General features: G+C 43.3%; 1 protein-coding gene across 1 annotated transcript in view; it reads right to left on the minus strand.

Annotated features, from left to right (window-relative positions):
• The window catches only part of Cpne8 (copine 8), a 194,739-nt gene extending 175,553 nt beyond the window's left edge, over window positions 1-19,186 (minus strand). Inside the window, exon 1 of the mRNA XM_052748675.1 lies at window positions 18,144-19,186. Coding sequence (XP_052604635.1) covers window positions 18,144-18,241 — 98 coding nt within the window. The 5' untranslated portion in view covers window positions 18,242-19,186. The remainder of the gene's footprint in view (window positions 1-18,143) is intronic.
• Window positions 19,187-20,605: the final 1,419 nt, after the last annotated feature.

Genomic DNA, 20,605 nt, shown 5'->3' on the forward strand with positions numbered 1-20,605 from the left:
TCTAAATCAACAAGGACTTCTGAAAAGCAGGCTCCCTGGGCAGCCCCTCCCCAAGACGGCCTGACTTTCAACACAGGAAAAGCAGGTTCTTGGGGGAACCTCACCACTATAAACCTCATGCACCTCACAACAATCACTGGAACACACAGAAAAGACCTTATCTTTTCAGTTGATGCTGAATTTGAGCTATTCCAAGTATTTATTTGACCAGTGATGTATAGTTTCAGCTCTGCATGGGAGACTTGCTTCAGATTCCCAAAGATATTTAAGAAGAGAACTAGTAATGAAAATATTCAAAATATTTTAATATTTCTTCTAAAGCACTATACTACAAATGACACTCTTGGAAATAACAAAGAAATGTACATGTCACAAAGAAATTTACATGTCACAAAGAAATTTACATATCCAAAGTCTGGTAAACTTGAGATAATAAGAACCACTACAGATCTGAAGAAGCAAAGGGTTAATTCAGAGGCATGCAACTTGTCAGGAGAAATGGTGGAGGACATAAGTCTGATTTCAGGTACAGAAGAGAAACATAACTGGTCTTTAAGGTGAATGTAAGAAAAAAAGAAACAATAATAATACAGCAGATTGACACAAGAATATGTGGGCTCTAGTCTGGTTTCTGTTGCTGGGCTAAAGCCATGATGACCAAAAGCAACTTGGGAAGAAGCGTTTATTTCAACCTACAGGCCACTACCAAGGGGAACCCAGGAAGGAAGCTAGAGTTAGAAACTGAGCAGAGGCCATGGAAGAATGCTGCTTAACGGTTTGCTCCTCGTGGCTTGCCCAGTCTGCTTGTTATACAACTCTGGACCACCTATCCAGAGATGGCCTCACTCACAGTGGGCTGGACATTCTCACATCAACCATTAATCAAAAAAAGAAAAAAAAATACCCCCCAGACACGCATGCCCACAGGCCCATTTGATGGAGGCAATTCCTCAACCCAAGTTCCCTCTTCCCAGGTGACTTTAGTTTGTGTGAAATTGACCAAAAAAAATAAAAATCACCAATTAATGGGTCTCCTTAAAACCCTAAATCTCGGGGTTACAATAATCAACTAGGGGTTCATTATCCTTCTGAAATTACATACTTTCTGTCTTCCCATCTCAGCGAAAGACAACTGTAAGAACTCTCCTGAAGATGTCTGGTTCTTGTTCCTGGAGCCCATGAATTTAGCCTTATCTGAGAGGAGAGAGGCACTCTTTACAGATGTGACTAAGCCATGCACTGGATTGCCGAGATTATTCTGGGTTCTTAGGTGGGACAGAAATATTATCACATGTATCCTCCTAAGAGGAAGGAACAGGAAGTATGGACACTGGCAGGGAGTTCAAAAGGCCATATGACCTCTATGTAGACAGGTTTGCAAATCCTGGTCTTGAAGATTAGATGGGCCACAAGTTAAGCTTGGTAAAATGGCTTGCTGAGACAGTAGAAGCCCAAGAACAGAAACTATGAGAGAGTCTGCAGAAGGAGGGTGACATTCCCCACAGAAGAACCTCATCCCAGCCATATTGATTTGAGGCTCTTGGGTTCCAGAACTGCCAAAAAAAAAAATAAAGTCTGCTCCTGGAATGCAACAAATGTGTGAAAATCTCTTACTACTGACACAGAAAAGCTGCCCAGCCTGTGTTTCTTCCCCCAGCCCTGGAGCATCCACCACCTTGGCCATAGCTCAGCTACTTTCCCAATGTTGCATCTTTTCATTGAATTTACTGCCTCCCATCTCATAAATGCAGTCACCAAGATGCCTCCAGGAGGAACCCAATTACCTACAGAAATCTACAGCATTTGTCCTAGCACTCATCACCCACCACATTCTGTCTTCACATCTCTGTCCATCTAGCTCAGCAGTTCTCAACCTGTGAGTTGCAACTCCTGTTGGGATTGAAAGAATCTTTCACAGGGGTCACACATCCTGCAGATCAGGTATTTACATGATGACTCATAACAGTAGCAACATTACAGTTATGAAGCAGCGATGAAAATAATTTTATGGTCACCACAACATGAGGAACTGTACTGAAGGGTCACAGCATTGGGAAGGTTGAGAACCATGGGTCTGATTCCAAACTACTCCTATCTCATGCTCTGTGTTCACATTGTCCCACAACACTCTGTTTTTCTGGAACTTTCTCTCCTACCTGCTGCTGTTCTTAACACTGCCCACTCCCTCCTATGTGGCCAGCACAGAACAGGAATCCAAAGCACAAATTCCACTCCTACTCTATTCCCCAAGCCTGGCACTGTGCTCAGCACTTACATAAGCCATTTCCTTAACCCTCAACATGATCCCAACAAGTAGCAATTATTAGCAAGACTCATTCTCCGGATGAAATTACAAAACTCAGAGATGTTCTATAAAGTAGCCACAGCCTCTGGAAGTGCAGTTAGGTACCACATAATACATCACACCAACTATGGGATATCTATGCAACCATTGTCCTATGAAGTTTAACAGAGCTGAAAATCTCCTATCTTCTAGTGACACCACTGTCATCCTCACATTGCAAAGGCACAAGCTACTCAACTGTTTGTGGCAATGTGGTGGTGCAGCCAGCTGTATAAACATGTCTAATAGTTGATAATAAAGAACTCTTACTGGTTTGGATACTCACTACACTTCTTGCCCTGAGTTGTAGAGTCTACTTGTATTAAAAACAGGGTGCTGCACTTAGGGTGACAGCAGACTCATGAATGCCATGTTTGTGCCCTCTCTAGGTCTGCATTATTTTCCCTTGAACTTGAATCAATTTTATGCTGTCTTGTTCATCATAACCCTGGGAGCAATAGGCTACATCACATACATACATACATACATACACCATTATAGCCCAGGCTAGTCCATCTAAGCCCATGTAAGTAAATTCTGCATATGATGTTCGTACAATGGTGATTTCTCCTGAGGATGCATCTCTCAGAACATCTCCATGACTCCCTTCAATACTCTACACATATCCTTTTTGGTCGCCGCTATATTCAGATATACTTCATGGAGCATGAACTCTGCCTTCTAACACTGACATTTATTTTACAGTTTATCCACAGAATTGTGTGACAAACATCGCCACGATCTAATTTTAGAACATGTCTTTCCCACCAAAATGTCCCTGTCCTTTAACAGTCCGTCCTATCCTACTCTCTCCAGCCCTTGGTAACATTAGTCTTTCTATTTTCATCTGTTTTGCTGGTCTAGACATTGCGTGTAAATGGAATCACACAATGTGTGCCCATCACAGTTTAACTTTCACACATTTTGCGGTATCAATCAGGACTTCATTCCTCTCTACTGCCATGCACTATCCTGCCATACAGATACTCCATATACCAGTAGTTGATGGATACTTCCGCTGTTCTGGGTGCAATGCATGAGTTTCTTTTTATATGAACACGTGTTTTATGTAGACATATGGCTGCATTTCTAGTGGACACATAGCTAGCAGTAGAACTGATGAGACCTATGAACCCATCCAACCATTTTCTTAAGGGGCTGCACTATTTTATGTTTCTATCATCCGTGTAGGAGGGTACCCATTCATCCTAATCCTGTCTTTTTGTATGATAACCAGGTAATAGTGAAAAATGGTCAATCCACTAATGTACCTGATTGCCATATGTTTTACCAGTAAGAAGGAAGGCAGTCATTTATAACATTTAATAAGATCAGTTCCTCTGATGCTGACTAACCATAGATGATATAGATTATCACCACCCCAGAATGTGGACATCTGGTTACACATGATAAGCCCTGTCACTGCACTCAAAGCAGAAAGTCCTGTCCCAGAAAATTATAGAATAGTCAAATTTAAAATATAAAAGTTGTTATATATATATATATATATATATATATATATATATATATATATATAAAACATATGTAAAATATATCTGACTATAAAATGTAAAAATATAAAGATTGATCTACATTAATGAAAATATATAAAAGTATCCCAAAGAAAACATAGGCTAAAGATTTTTTTTTTTTTGGAACAGCATTTCACTATGAAGCCCTAGTTGCCCTGGAACTCACTCTATAGACCAGGCTAGCCTCAAACTCATAGAGATCTTCCTGCTTCTAAGCTAAAGGATCTATTAAGCATTTTATTGTTTTAAAAAAGAAAAAGAAATATCATCTTATAAAAGAAGAAATATCAACATCTCCATGTGTATAGTAAATAAAGTTCACCATCAATAATGGTCACTGAGATTTAAATGAGGTACATAATGAGCTGCTGGTCTCCTGTAAAATGGTCAAATATTAGCTACCCTTGAATAAATAACATATTAAATGTTTCTCTTGTTGTCACAGAAAACAAAGAAGGGCACGATGAAATACAGGGGTGCCTTATGGATTCTAGACTCTGGCAGTCGGCAGACTCTGACTAAAGCAAGGACAGAAATGACAAGACAGCCATTGGTGGCAGCTTGTGCAAGCGATGCCAGCCTTCGGGAGGCTGAAAGAGAAGTAGTAAGTGCACTGAAGACCAGCCTCGGCTACAAGGCCAAGGCTGCCTCAAAGAAACAAAGACCAGCAATGCTGCCCATAGCTCAGCTACCAGCTCCAATCATAAGCTACCTCTCCATGTCGGCTGTGCTTTGCACATGGTGGGAAGCAACTGCCTGGAGTCCTTCAGCACTGTACTTTATAATCCTGGCACCTATGACTCTCTGCCACTCTTTCCAGCCTCTGAATTTTCATAGCCGAATGTCATTAAGCTAAAGTCTTGTAATCAAGGGAGAAGGTTACATTCATTCTTCCTTTCAACCTGTACTTGTTGAACATGTGTTAAGTGCCAGCCAGTGTCTGGGCACTATACAGAAGTATACTGTAAGAGCAGTATACAGAAACAGAGAAGTCCTTATTTCAAGGAGTTGATTTTACAGAGGAAGTGAGGGATGCCATCTGCAAACAGATGAAGGTATACCTTTCAGGTAGCATTAAGGAGAGAGGACAGGGCTCAACAGTAGAGTGATTGTTCATGATATGCAAGTCCCTGGGGTCTATCCTCAGCACCACAGGAAGGAAGGGAGGAGATAAAGAAGAGAAACAGGAGGAGGAAGAAGGAGGGGGCAGAGTGAAACTATCAAATTGAGAATGGGAATGTGCTTGCAGATGTGGTTCAGAGAAAGGCTGTCTGAGAAGGAGCCGTTCGAACGGAGAATTGAGGAAAAGGAGGCAAGTATGGGGAGGCCCAGCTACACAGTGTTGGAGGTAGAAAATGCAAGAAGCACAAACGCCCTGAGCCCGGAGCGGACAGTGAAAGCTACATGAAATCAAGTGGTGAGGGAGAGTGCTCACTCTTGTGGCCATGGTAACACAATTTCATGGTGAAATCTTGTTAGCGTTATGAAAAAAAAAAATTGTCTAGGAGAGGGAGGCTTGTGTATTTTCAAAGAAAAATGAGATTTAGTGTGAGTTTAGGTTACAAAACAAATGGAGATGGACCAGAGTATCTCTTCCAGAGTTGAAAATGTGATGTCATTTCTAAACATGGCAGATCTTTTAGTCTTCACTATCTTCACACTGGGAGCCACTGTTCTACCTCAGTTGAATTGTGATACAAAAATGAGTTGTGTGCCAAGGCGAAGGAGCTTTCAAAGCCTTCTATTGGCATTACATCACACAGTTTTAAAAAAAATGTGCATTCCTTTTGATATTCCAACCTATACCTAAACTAGAAATACAGTCTAGAATGCAAAACAGAAGTTAAAAAAATGTGCACACATTAGCATCCTTCTCAATTATATAACTATATATTATGTACAATGTCTATTACAACATAATCATAACTGTTGCTTATAATTAAGAACACTTGGTGGAAACTAAAGAATCATCAAGCGACTGATTAAAGAGATGAGATTCCAATCAAATTAATGAATGATTTTAAGTGAAATTTTAGCATCAAAGAAACCGCCTAGTACTCTCATGGCGTCACAGACTTGGGAAGCACCAGCGTGGGCATTTCCTGGCTGTTCATCATAAATCCTCTGTGTTTCACCCATCCTCTGTTAGAAAACAAAAGGGATGTGTTATAAAACATAGGATGGTGCTCGAATGCTCCACACAGGGCATTCTTGGAGTAAACACCAAGTATCTAGACCATTACCCAGCACATGGTAGAATATAAAAGCACTGGGAAGAGACAGTCACCATGAGGTGGAGTTCCCATGCTCAGCACACTGCCCTCCCAATTCCTGTGTGCCCGTGTTAAATTTTAAAAGACCAGGAAGCTTCCTGGAAACATCACAAGGAAAGCTCATGGGTTCTCTGTGAGATGCCATGATTGGCCCACAGGTAGAACATGAGAGAAACCTAAGTGGAACCTTCCCCTAGAGAATGGAGCTCATTCTGGAAAGTCACGCTCCAAGACAAGTCCTGACCCGACCCACACAACCTGCAGCCTGGAACTGTGCAAGGTGAGCACACACAACTAAAGCCTGTGAACATATGGATGGACAGATCTTGATGAAAGAAGCTGCTGAGTTGAAAATGACCCCGACGGGGCCCAGAGAACCACGGGATCTGGGAAATGAAGAGCCATGCACCACAATGTCTGGAGTCACTGTGGGAGCCCAGGCAACACAGCCACATGTCAGACTCCACACAACAGGGCATCACTGCTCCTTCTCAGTGGCAGCATCCACAGAAACATGGCAACAGCAGTGGTAAAGGACTCCCCAAGGACCCCCTTCCTGGAAGTGGGTTTGCTTAGATCACAGCTATGACTCCCCAGGTGAAGGATCACAAACCTGCTAAGAGGAGTGGAATTAACGCAGCAACAAAAGCGGAGTTCATCTTATCTAAGCCATCAGAACATGAATTTGCATGAAAACACACTGTGCGTGCGTGCGTGTGTGTTCCATTCTTTTCAACACAATTTGGTTTGGGTTTTCTATGTAATTTTACAGCGATTATGTAGAACTTTTCTAAAAAAATGGCTGATCTTTGAGTCTTCACTATCTTTATGTTGTGAGCCACTGTTCTCCTACCTCGGTTGAATGGTAACACAAATGAGTTCTGAGCTAAGTAGCAGGTGCTTTCACAACATTTCATTGATATTACACCACACAGTCCAAATAGCGACTATATGAGAAAGACTTTCTGCCCCATTTACACGCAAAAGCAGAGTTCAGAAAGCTTAGTGAATTCTCTGAGTTGAATTCATGAGCTGTAATCAAAGCCATGCCTGTCCAGCTCTGAACTCTTTCTCTGCTTCTTACATGTTTCTCTTATTATGGTACAACACTGGGATGTCATGTGATCACTTTTCTCAAGCTCTCTTCCTGCCCACTTTAAATGCAGTCACCATATTGGAGCTCACCAACAGCTGAGTGGCAATGAGCTGCTGTGCATTTTACATAATTTGTTAAATTGGTAGTCTGTGAGATGACTGCCCCTCCCAGAGCCAAGGCATGGAGCATGTCTGTTCCAAGAACTGAATGCTGATGACCGTGGCTGGTCCACAAACCACCGTACACGAGAAAACTGAAGGCAAACACTGCTTGTCCCAGCATCACTTCCACTGACTCCGCCTTCCAGACATTCTAAATACGTGTTAAGTGCGTGACTGCATTTCCCAGCTTTTTGTTTCTTTCTCCATTAGCTATTGGGAAATCTGTTGCCATTTCAACCACTGCAAGCTCAATATCTTCACATTACAAAAGAGGACCTGTATATGTGGGTCATTTTGCTTAGATTACCTTCAAGTTTCCTCAGCCAGCATACATCCTTTACCAATAAAAACAAGCCTGCCAGGTGGCAGTGGCACACACCTTTAATGCCAGCACTTGGGAGGCAGAGCCAAGCGGATCTCTGTGAGTTCGAGGCCAGCCTGATCTACAGAGCAAGATCCAGGACAGGCACCAAAACTACACAGAGAAACCCTGTCTCAAAACCCAAAAAACAACAACAAAAAGCCTACAAAGGCAGAGCTATATTATCAGGTTATTCTTTTTCTTTCATCTTTTTAAATTTAGTTTTTGAGATTATAACATAATTACATTATTTCCCCTTTTCTTTCTTCCCTCAAAGCCCTCCCATATAGTCCTCCTTGCTCTCTTTCAAATTCATGGTTCCCTCCAGGTTCTAAACTATTTTCAGAAATGTGCTTAAATCAATGAATAATTCAAATTGTACTTCACAGCAATCTGAGCTTTGCAGACTCTCCAAGAGAGTTTAAACAGCAGACAGAATCAAAGTTTGAGCATTGGCACACGTGACCAGGCAACACAGAGACTGAAGATGACTTCCTAAGGTGACATCATCTCCATCATGGGTGGCCAGAGTAAAAATGCACCCCTGAATCACAGGGACTCACCTCGTTAAAACAAGCAGATAAACTCAGTCCCAGCATCTACAAACCCATTGTGAATCTAGTTCTACAAATCCTAAAACATAAATGGGTTAACTCACCCAAGGCCTTTTTACCCAGCCCTGCCTCCTCCATCTTGTCTTTATATAACTGACTTTTTAAAAACTCAGCTAAGACTGTATTTATTCCTGCCTTCCGTCTTCCAGTCACAGTTCCCAATAATATGAAATGCACTCCTTTCTTCAACGACCTTGTGTAAGCAATCATTAAGCACTTCCTATGCAAGATATTAGACTATCAGATAGATGTGGCACAATGGTAGATAAGATTCAGTTGGTGTTTGATGAGAACTTACAATTTCTTGGTTATCTGATAGTCTTTCAAATGTTTCTTCAATAAGCACTAAGTCATTGGGAGCCAGAAAAAGGAGGTAGTGTAAGAGACTGTATATATATAAACGCCTGTGTTCCTGCCTCTAGATTATTTGTTTTTGATTAAGGGGAGAGATTTGTAAGCAGTCCAGTGAAATGTGGAACCTGTACAACAAACTCATTATAGATTAGAGAATGAAAGGTTCAATCAATTCTATTTGAAATTCTCCACAGTGACAGGGAGGTGTCAACTGTCAACACACTCCCAACAGGAGGGACGGACGCTATGAGGAACTTCTCCCAGTTTGCTCCTGATTGAGCTGATTTGAAGTGGCTTGGAACTAGGGAGACTTGGGATAAGGGCAGTGCAGAGGAGGGAAGAGGAAGACAGGAAATTCACCAGTTAGGTCAAGACCCCAACACTTGAGATGTGAAGGCAAGAGAATCAGGATTTCAAGGTCATCCTGGGCTACACAGTGAATTAGCAAGCAACCTGTGCTAAATGAAAACAACCAAAATTGGAACAAATAATCAGAATATTTAAAGATTCTTAATGCACTGGCAGTTGAGGAGTTGTGTACAAATATGTAATAGTATAAGTGTCTGCCTTTTCGTGCCCTCACCCCAGGAGGAGATTTCACAGAGCTCAGATGAGTCAATGATGGGCAGAAAGAACCACATTTTGAAGAGGACTACTCAGTTAAACTATCTCTTGCTCTGTATTTAAACCTGAACCTCATCAGGACCCCAAAGATAGATCTAGGGTGGGTGTGTGTGTGTGTGTGTGTGTGTGTGTGTGTGTGTGTGTGTGTGTGTTTGTGTGTGTGTGTATGTGTGTGTGTGTGTGTGTGTGTGTGTGTGTGTGTGTGTGTGTGTGTGTGTATGTGTGTGTGTGGCTGGGGGGGATGGTGTCACTATAGTCTTTATGTGTTCCCTCAGCAACTTAACTTAACACATCACTTAACACATCATTTTTCTCTGCTTCACAGTATTGCTTGTCTCTTTAAACTGGCGTGTTGAGTGGGTAGCTGAGCCTGGTTGGTTAGGATTGCCACCGCCAGTCTCAAGGCTTAAAACCTCCAGAAACACTTGCACCCTGCTTAGACTGGCCTGGAGCTAATCAGCATCAAAGTCAGCCATGTTAAAGGGTAGCTCTGGAATCAGAAGCAGCAGGAGGTGAGACTTAAATATCAGATGACAGAAATTTTACTAATGTACTGAGGATATATTAAAATAAAATTTAAAAAAAGGAAAGGACTTAGTCTCCTATGAAGATGTAAATTAGCGTTTTCTAGTGGGCCTGTATGCTGTCAAAAAAATCTCTAAGGAGATGCTGCTGACAATTCTGTTGAAAACAGCAGGTTTGGCCATTTTCCCCAAATGAGAAGTAAATGACATGAGCAGGCAATAATTCCCTTGCAAAATCACAGCATTCCTTCTGCCCTGGGAACTGCTAGGCACGCCGTCAAGCACGAAACTAGACACTTGTGTTCTGCCCTCATTGAAGGAAAGTGGCGTTAAGTTTTTGTTTCTCCGCACTTTATAGTTACAACCATTCATGAGATCTGTGTCTTTGGAAAGACCTCAGACAATCAAGCATGATAGGAGTTTGCATTAAATAAAATCAATGGAGCATTCGCTCACTTCTGCTGTGTCAGGGACACTTTGGGCATTTCTCAGACAACTCAGCCAAGTGTCTTAGCCAGTCAAACGGAAGAAGGGCCGTAATCTACAGACAGTGGCTTCACAAGGAAGTCTGCTTATTTTAACATAGCTGTCATACATAAATATCATCAAGAGCCTACGTAAAGATCAGCCCTGCTCTTCTCTTTCATCTCTAGACATTGTTTCCTTCTATTGTTCTATTCTTGAGGCTTTATGTTGTGACTTTTGACTTTTCAAAAAGTTTTATTTGCATTTTTGTGGCACAAAATTAAAATTGATTGAACAACTATTGAAACATTGATTGAACAAAATTTAAAATCAATTGAACAAAAAAAAATTGATTGAACAAAGTCTGTAAGAAAGTGCGTTAGCCAATTGTTCTCTCAAGAGACTGGCCATATTCCTTTGAAACACCATGAGTCTCTCACTTGATTGGTTCACCAAATAAATTAGTAGAAATATTTTCCTTCAATACAAAATCCATCTTGAGTCAAAGAGTAAGTCATGTTCATCTATTTTCCTATTTAGATATATTATGTAGGATATCACACATACAAGTTCATTGGTGTGTGTGTGTGTGTGTGTTCATGTGTGTATGTGTGTTCGTGTGTGTGTGTGTGTGTGTGTGTGTGTGTGTGTGTGTGTGTGTGTAGAAGCCAGAGGTCCACATCAGGAATATTTCTCAGTCATTTTCTACCTTGTGTTCTGAGATGGAGACTCCCACTGAACCTGAAGCTTGGCTACTCAGTAGACTGCCCAGCCAGGGGGCTCGAGGAACTCGCCTGTCAGCTTTCCCAATAGGCACACCACTGCATTTAACCTTTTACCAAAGGAGCTGTCTGTCCAGTTCCCCCTGCAAGTTCTATTGATTGCCTATTTTTGCTCAAGATTCCTAATTAAAGAAGCAAATTATCTGTCAGTATATAGAAATAGTGTCCACTTCTAAAACTAATTGTGTTGTTCTTAGAGACAATGTAACCAAAATTATCTGTTTCTTGACCCTTCACATAAAAAAAAAAACTTGTAGAATGTTATATTAACTAGATAAAAAGTTATTCTTTCATTAATTATACTGGTAAAATGGATTTGTTTTCATGTTTTTACTGTTTATATTAACATTTTAAGATTATAAAACTACTTAAATTCACGGACATGTAGGTTCATTTCTCCAACCTGTCCATCAAGCAGCAAACATTGACTGTATTGAAAATGTTGATACACAAAGCACAAAGTCAGACTTTACAATAATCAATGGTAACCAAGTGCTTTTAGAATTGATTATAGAGAAATACATGCAAAAATCCAAATTATCGTAAGTCATAAAAAAATAAAATGTGAGGTAATATGAGAACTCAAAGAAAGGCGCAATTAATCACCACCCTCTGTGAACCTACCTAGACATCACGGACAACTATATGTAAAGTTAGCCTTTACAGCCAGCCACGGGGCAAGGTTTTCAGGCACTCAGAAAGCTGGAGTCTCTAAATCCAAATGAGATCGGAGGGCGATGGCTGGGTGGTATGAGGAAGAACCCTGGTCATCATTCAGCAAACAGAACTAGTCATCCTTCCCAGGCTTGGACACCAACTCGTCACCCTACCATGCCCAATGCTGAGAGCAAATGACTATTTCCTGAGCCAGAGTAACAGAAGTAGAAATAGAAAGGCGACAACAGGCCCTGGAGTCCTGGTGCATGGTAAGCTAATTTAAATATAATGTGCCCAAACTGTTTGTAAAGCTTATGAAACACAGCATGTCAAGGACCCCAAGATAGAGAAGCGACAGTGTGCACACCAGATAGTGTTGATTCACTTCATTTCTAAAGCCAACTGTTTTCCACAAAGCCTTCTGGTCCCCCCCTTTCCGACACTCCCTTCCCAGCACCCAGTAACACGTGAGCAGAGTTAGCACACGAGATTGAATCCATTTGCCATCTCCACTGGAAGCTCTATTTACCAGAAATATTACAAGCGTATTCAGAAGTAAACTGCAGGAAAAAGCACAGTTATTTATTAATATAGAACATTGTTCATTTCGAAGATGAACAAAACCAGCTAGATTCCTGTTGAGAGGAAAAGCTAGATCAGCCACAGCAGAATTTCACATTGTTTGGGGGAGAAGATTGAGTAAAATAAGGACTTGGAAATAGCAAGGGCTTGGTTCTAGAAATAACCTACCATAAGATTCTTCTAAAAAATTCTCAGACAGGGATAGGAAGAAAGCTTAGCAGGTAAAAGCACTTGCCACACAAGCTATACAACCCAAGTTTGAGTCTCAGAACCCATAGTGAAATGAGAAACGCTACATTCACACATTGTCCTCTGACTTCCACACATGTGCCATGGAATGCTCATGCCTAATAATAATAATAATAATAATAATAATAATAATAATAAATTTTTAAATCTCAGACACTAGAATTAGGTCAGACCAACCATCTAGACAGCAATGTGTGTTGTATCAACAAAGTTGCATTGAGCAGGAAGATATAACAGTTTATAAACATATTATTATACTGTACTCTACCCCATTATTTCTTCTTCATTGTTACTGAAAATAAATCCAGGTCAGACCTGGTGCTTCATGTCTATAATCCCAGCATTCAGAGCTGAGGCAGGAGGATCACAAGTTTCGGGCCTGCCTCAACTAGATAGTCACATAGGGAGATCCTATCTAAAACAAAATTAGAAACAAAAATCTCTTCAAGATAAATCAAATAATACCATATCTCATTGTTTCCACACATGTGTTAGATTAAATTATTAAAAATTATATAATATCATTGCTTTACACCAGTATAATTGCCTACTTAAAACTATTCTTTATTTTATGAAACATAAATTGTGACTTAGCAACTTTGCAAATGCCAATCGTGAGATTTCCTCCTATTTCACTTCAGTATATTACAAGGTCTCATCAAAAGTCACAGAAATAATGTCAGAGAAAGATGAGAAGCTGAGGACTGAGGATGCCATGCACAAGGAAGCAATAAACCTCCCAAGTGACATGCCCACAGCGAAATGCTATGTATGAAGCAAAGAAATTGAACCCACTCAACTATAAGACTCATCTTGACTTGAAAACCAATCATCCTTTAAGTAATGCACTTCAAACTTCTCTCAAAACTTTTCAATTCTCTAACATAACTTTCTAATTTAAAAGACAAACTCACTAAGACTTAAACTGATTTCATATACCTCCATTTCCCAAAGGCTATAGAGACTTTGGATAGAAATTCCAGCATAAAAATCAGTTGCAATCAACATGCTAGACTCTCGAGTCATTTGATCATCAAGCCTGCAGGTTTAGTAGAGTACATAACCAGCATACATGAACTTGTGGAGGCACGGAGTCCAGCAGCACATTCCCAGAGATTTTGTCTCAGGAGATCTGTTCTGGAGCCCAGGAGTCTGTAACAGGAACCCTTTCTACTTCACAAACACCAGATGATTTCATTTAGCACTGCATGTTTACTGGCCACTCAGAATACATCTTCATGAAAGTCACAATGGTCCTTACATTGTGTCCAAGAATTACATTATACCTGCTTGGTAGTAGTGTGCACCAGCTGTTTGAGGAGTCAAGAAAACCCCAGTTTAAAAAAGAGGTCATGAAAGAAGATGACATTTGACCTAAGTCTTGAAAACAGATTTAAGAAAAAAAAAATCTAATCAAGAAGAGGGAGTAAAGAAAGGGAGGGAGCCTGAAAACAGAGCAGCATGGCACAGCCTCACTGGCCCGGACCAAGATGCTCACCCCGTGTGCTTTGGAACTCTACCTCTGGATCATATTTGGTCGCCATATTTATTTGCCAGGTGTCTTGATGGATGGTAAGCACGTGTTTGTCACGCTACATTCAGACAGCTCATGGGAGAATTGGTGCGAGACAAGACGAGGAAACCACATTAGGTCCAGCTTTCGGAATTTTTACCAGGATGTGCACACTCAAACCATGTCCACTTCCTTCCACATTCCAGGAGTAATTGAACGGATCGGCCCTTGAGAGCTAGCATGGGAAGGCCAGAAGTACTCCATGCTCTGACTGTTAACTAACCCCTCAGTCAGGGAAAATGACAAAAATCACTCAAATAGTGAAACCAAAGGCTCTGGAGAAAACGATTAATTACTGCAAATTATTTTTTTTTCATTAGCTTTAGTATCAGTTTATTTTGCTGTGTTTTCAGAATAAAATTGAAAGCTTAGCTAAAGTTGCATCATTTCGGCTGCAGAGAGAAGTCCAGTTAATCGGGGAACTTAAGTCTTTAAAAAATCTACAAATGACTTTTAAGAAAGAACCATGAATGCATAAATAATAAGGTACTGAGTGGAAGAGAAACCAGGGTTTGCGAATCTGCCTTTAGGTAACCGTAACCAGAGTGTGGTTTTCTTCACTAACACCGCAAGTTCACAGCCACTAGAACTGATGCTGGCATCTCTCCAGTCCACGCACACCTGCCTTGATTAGCCACGCCCCACCTCCCTGTCATGCATGCTGAGTCCTCAGCTCCACAGTGTCCTAGCCCTGATCATGCAAAAGCCTCTTGCTAGGCCTTATCCCAGGTTGCTAGCTCCTATAATGTTTATCTACCGGTCACGTTTCATGTTTTCAGACAGCTTATTTGCACTGCTCACAGAGCACAGTTTAATTCCTGGATATATAAAAAACACACACACACACACACACACACACACACGCATACAGATACTTGATCAGTAAAAAGAGCTATCTTTAGCTTCTGGCTTCAATTGTTATTTTTCTCTCCTTCCCAAAGTGACAAGGAGTCGTTTGATTATGGGGGGCAAAAGAAGGAGGTTATCAAAAGGGCTTCCATTGTAAGCTGCTTTTGAAGCAACAGCGATTAGAGCTCTCTCAGACACTGTGGCATGGGGAAGTCCTTGCCTTGCTGACCCACAGCAAGGCTGACTTGTACCTTCTTGCTAAGTGAACTCCCCACAAGCATCCTGGGATAGCTGTGCTCTGGGAACAGCTATGTCTGTTTTCACTGCCCTGCTTACTAAAGTCCAAATAGAGAGTAGTTACAGAACCCCGTTAGCAGAACTCTAAGTGCCGTTTTCTGCATGTGCTGGCTAATCTTATGTCAATTTGACACAAGTTAGAGTAATCTAAAAGAAGGGAGCCTCAACTGAGAAAATTCCTCCATTCGATCTGGCTGTAGGCAGGCCTGTAGGACATTTTCTTAATTAGTGAATCACGGGGAGGGCCCAGCCCACTGTGGGTGGTGCCATCCCTGGTCGGCTGGTCCTGGGCTGTATAAGAAAGCAGGCTGAGCAAGCCATGGAGAGCAAGACAGTAAGCAGCACTCCTCCATGGCCTCTGCATCAGCTCCTGCCTTCAGGTTCCTGCCTTGCTTGAGCCAAAGAAACACTTCCCACCCCAAGTTGATTTGGTGGTGGTGTTTTATCATAGCAATAGCAGCCCTAACTAAGACGCTGTATCCCAATAATAGCTCACAGTGTGTATTCCACAGAGAACAGTGCCATGAATTGTACAAGTCCATTCCCCATATCCTTCCATAAAACCCTCGTAATGCTCTAAAGAAAATGCCACAATTAGCTTCGTTATCAGATAAGAACAAGCTTAGACAAACTAAATAAGAACCAACTCTTAGGTAATAAAAGTAAGGGCCAGTATTTGCACCCAGGACTCTGGTGTTGAAGTTCAAACCATACCACCTCCCAAGGTGGCAAGACAAAGTTCTCAACCCCACAAAAAATGAAATGAAGCAGACTTAAGCTACGGACTTGCCAAGTACACTTGCCCAAAAGTAGTTTCTATGTCGTTTAGCAAGAAGTAAACGATTGACTGATTCTAGACAACTCGAATAATAAGTAGGCCTGAATAGCAGTAGAAGAAATATTGGACATTAAACACTTACTTCTCTTCTAGAATTTTTTTTCTTATTTGAAACTTTTTTAAGTACCAAAACGTAACCCCGTGGAGAAGAAAGTCTCCAGGACCTGGAGCAGGAACCTGAAACAAACCTGCATGAGCCAGTGCGCTTCAGGATCCCCAGTGTACCTACAGCAAATAAGCGTGTGGATGCTTGGCACCTGAGGCCAGTGCTATTCCACATCACCCTGAGGAACTACAGGGCTTTCACGATTAGTGTGCAGCGTTCTTGTCTGTTTAGTGCCCTCCCAAGCCTGCAGGAGGGTGAACAGAGGATGGAACACTAGAAAATGCTGATAAGGGAGAATTCCTGACCACCCACTGGGTTACTGTGTGAGGTAGCAGTAACCTCCTAAGTCCCAAAGCCAGCTCGAGGGAGAACAAAAGCACCTAGGAATTGCAGCAAGAGTCTGCCAGGCAGCTGTTAACTGAAAGGAGCCTAGGGGAGCACTACAGGCGGATGACCCTAATAAGCCAAGGGTCTGTGTCAGCTGTTGCGAACACCATTATCGTTTTCACAGTCTGAGGTCAGTCATCCTCGAGACTAATCAAATCGTCTTATGTAGTCTCAGAGCTATCCCTTACCCAAAGAACATGGCTAAGGGGGCGGGGGTGGGGTGGGGGAGGGTTAGAGTGCTGAAATGTGAATTCCCAAGATCCTTTAGTTTTGGAGCAGCAGTTCTCAACATGTGGGTCGCGACCCCTTTGAGAAGTCGAACAATCCTTTCACAGGGGTCTCCTAAGGCCATCAGAAAACACAAATATTTAAATTATGATTCATAACAGTAGCAAAATAACAGTTATGACGTAGTAACGAAAATAATTTTATGGTTGGGGATCACCAAAACATGTGGAACTGTATTAAAGGGTCGCAGCGTTAGGAAGGTTGAGAATCACTGTTTTAGAGGCTGAAGGTGTTTAAACTTCAGGGTTTGTTTACAACAAAAATCTCCCATGTTTATTAGAGTCATTTAAGGCAAGCTTTCCTACAGAAAAACTGAAAACGTTTGAAGGTATTTAAAAACACCGGGGAAGAGAGAGATATGTGTGGAGTTTTCCTCCGTGAAAGGTGGAAGTATTCAAACGAAGAGTGGGCACCCGGGTATATGCAATAACTCTAGAATCCTTAATTCTGCAGAACTGGGGCAGCGCGGCTACTCTGCTTGACTTACGGGAGGATCTGGTCCACTGAGCATCACTGGCAGCCCCAGAGTTAAGAGTTGCTGCAAGCATTCACATGTTTATCTACTGGCGGGCAGAAAATCAGTCGTGACTTCTCAACTCTTAGGTAAGCCTCGGCTAGGAAGACTGAGCCTGGAACCGCTACAGGCTTAGGGCAAACGTCCCGGAAGGGTGTAGGGTGAGGAAGTTGGATGGTTCCAGGAAGTAGGTGGAGAGGAAGAAGCCGCGGAACTGGAGCTGATCCCACCGGGAAGGCGGGCAGGCGGGCGGGAGTCCCATGCCAATGTGCGCAGCAGTCACGCGCGCTTTTGGCAGTACTGACCCTTGGGTTCCCGTCATCACTGAACTACTGGCCCTGATTTCGGTTGTTTAAAAAATAAATAAATAAAGGTTGTAAAGTGGGCGGCGGCTGGGGTTCCCGTAGCTGAGTCACAGCTCTGCCAACTTTCACTGCATTTCCCAGAAAGAAACCAACAAGACTCCGTCCCAAAGCCCACCACTCTAGTCCCCCCAACTCTGTGTCACTTGACCTGGGCGGGAGGCGGGGAGCGTCAGTCTCACAACTGGGGTGTCTGTCCCCACTCATCAAGCAACTTCTCATCCCGGCGCCAAGCCTCGTGGTACCGGGAGCGCTAGCCAAAGTGCCACCAAGCCCCGGATGAAAGGAAGGGAAAGGAGCCGCGTCCTCACCTGCAGGACACTGACACCTCCACGCGCGTGGCGGGGATGGCCGCACTCAGCTGGTTCAAGTCCCCGATGCCCGCGGCGCTGGTGTAGCGGCTGTCCATCTCGAGCGGAGGCGCGGAGCACTTGTCCCGAGCCCACAACCAAGCTGCGGCCGGCTGAGCGCTGCTCGGGAGCCGAGCTCCGCACCGACGGGAAAGGGTGAGGGTGGAGGCAGAGGAAGGAGGCGGAGGCGGCGCGGGAAGGGGAGGGAGGAGGCGGACCTCCTCGCGAATCCGGGGACCGTGCCAGTCCTGGCAAAGCCGCTACTGTGTCTCGCAAGTAGCTCTCTCGGGGCTGCATGCAGCCCCGGGGCAGCGGCCGGGCGGGGGACTGGGTCTACTCCCCCAACCCACCCACCGGAGCAGGAGCTGAGGGTTGAGCGCAGAGACAGTGGGTGATCCGGACAGACACCGCGCCGTCTAGTGGGAGAGCCCCAGGTGCAGCCTCCGCACACCCATACTCTCCAGGGCCCTGGCTGCCTGCACCCCTGCCAGTCACTCCGTTTCCTCTAGGATGGAAGTCAGAGGTGTGGGCTAGAGGCCACCCCACTGAACGGCATCCTGTGACCCGGGCACATGCGCCCGCCCCCAGCTGATGGCTTCCCTACTTGGGGCTACTGGAGTGATAGGGTGGTGGGACCAGGGATGGCCTCCAGCCTTTGACAGCGGGTGCAGAGGGGCGTGCCGATATATGGAGCAAGCTGGGGCAGAGTGGACGCTGTTGGGAGAATCGCTGCGTTATAAGGGAGGAGGCTGCACTGCGTCTGCCGTCCCCTGTAACTTGAGGGTTGGGTCCCTATAGGTGAGGGTCCCTTAAGGGAGGTCAGTTCTTCCTTTCCAAACGATGGTTTCTGCCCTAGGGCCCGGGAATGGGGGTAAGGGGACGTCGTAACCTTGTAATCTAGCTCCCTCTCCCCAAGTCTGGTCCTTCAAACCTGGAAGCAGGGTAGTGTAAACTAGGTGCGCAGCCCGGGTGACCGGGGCGTTTGGCAAATAGATTCTGGGCGGCACGACTGGGGATGGGCAGGACGCGGAAGCCGCAGCAGCTTGCACGGCACCCCCACTTTACTGCGCACACCTGACCCCAGGCGTCACTGCGGGTTCTCTGGTGATGGCCACAAGGGGGCGATGGAGAGCAGGCCACCTCGCCTGGGGAGGGAGGGTGGCTGGTGCTAGGGGGCAGTGCCAGCCTCCCTGGGCTCACCTGGAGAAGCAGGGGCTTACAGTGAGCCTCCCTTGTGGCATTTTAACCCACTTGGAGCCACGTGGCTAAAGAATTCGTGTCGTTGCAGGAGATAGGATGTGGGTGCTTACTGCTCCTTCCTGCCTCAAGAGCTTGCGGCACTTTTTAGTCTTGTTTTCTTTCTCTGGCTGCCCCCACCTTCCTCTCGGAACCCCTTAAGCCCAGAAGTTCTGGTTTTCTTTCTGTTTCCCCTATCACAAATTGAAGTGCACTTTATGACTAAAACTTTCCCTCAAATTCTTTTATTGCTGCCTGAAATTGATTTGGGTGAAGGAGGTCTAGATGCTTTTTTAAGCGGACCAGAATTTTATTTTGTAGGTGCCTGTTGAAGAAATAAAAGGTAAGAGTTTTAGTGCTCAACCCATAGGCCTCTTCCTAATTTCCCACCTTATCGGGTCCGTGTGTGTGTTCATACGTGTGTGTGTGTGTGTGTGTGTGTGTGTGTGTGTGTTAATGCATTTGTTTATATGTACAATAACATGCAGGTACTTAAAGTGTGCCCTGTGATGGATTTTGATCAGTGTTGACCTGTGACGTTGCCACCGTATCAAAATAATAAGCCATTCCCGCACTTCAAAAGAAAGTTCTTATGTCTCTTTTGTAATCAATCCCTCCTCCCAACATTAAAAACAACACTCCATTTTTAATGTAAAACCACAAAACACGGCATGCTCCATTTTTAATCTGATCCCTTTCACTCTGTAAAATTCTTTCCAAGTCTATCCACGACGCTGTGTGCATCAATAGGGAGTAATCTTCCACTTTTAAAGACAAAGTGGTGAGCCACCCACCTTGATGGACAATGTGCTTGTTCCTACGTTTGGGCTATTATGTATAAAATTGCCAGGAACAGTAGTATGTAATTCTTCTGTGGATGTAAGCTTTCATTACTTTGGACAAATAGAAATAGAATAGCTGGATAAAATTGAAAGAGTATGCTTAATTTCTTGAGAAATTATGGAATTGTTTTACAAAATAGTTTTACTATTTCTTATCCCCAAAGCAGTATATAAGCTCCAGCTCATAATGACTAATGACTGTGTTTCCAGGAACTTACTCATCTGTATATGTACTTTGGTGAGGTGTCCATTTATATTGGAGTGTCAATTTTATTATTTCTGAGTTTGAAAGATTCTATATCCAGCATATAAGACTTTTATCATATATGATTTACAATGTGTTTT

This window comes from Peromyscus californicus, unplaced genomic scaffold (assembly GCF_007827085.1).
Source record: "Peromyscus californicus insignis strain IS unplaced genomic scaffold, ASM782708v3 Scaffold_20__1_contigs__length_68692818, whole genome shotgun sequence".
Taxonomy (NCBI): Eukaryota; Metazoa; Chordata; class Mammalia; order Rodentia; family Cricetidae; genus Peromyscus; species Peromyscus californicus.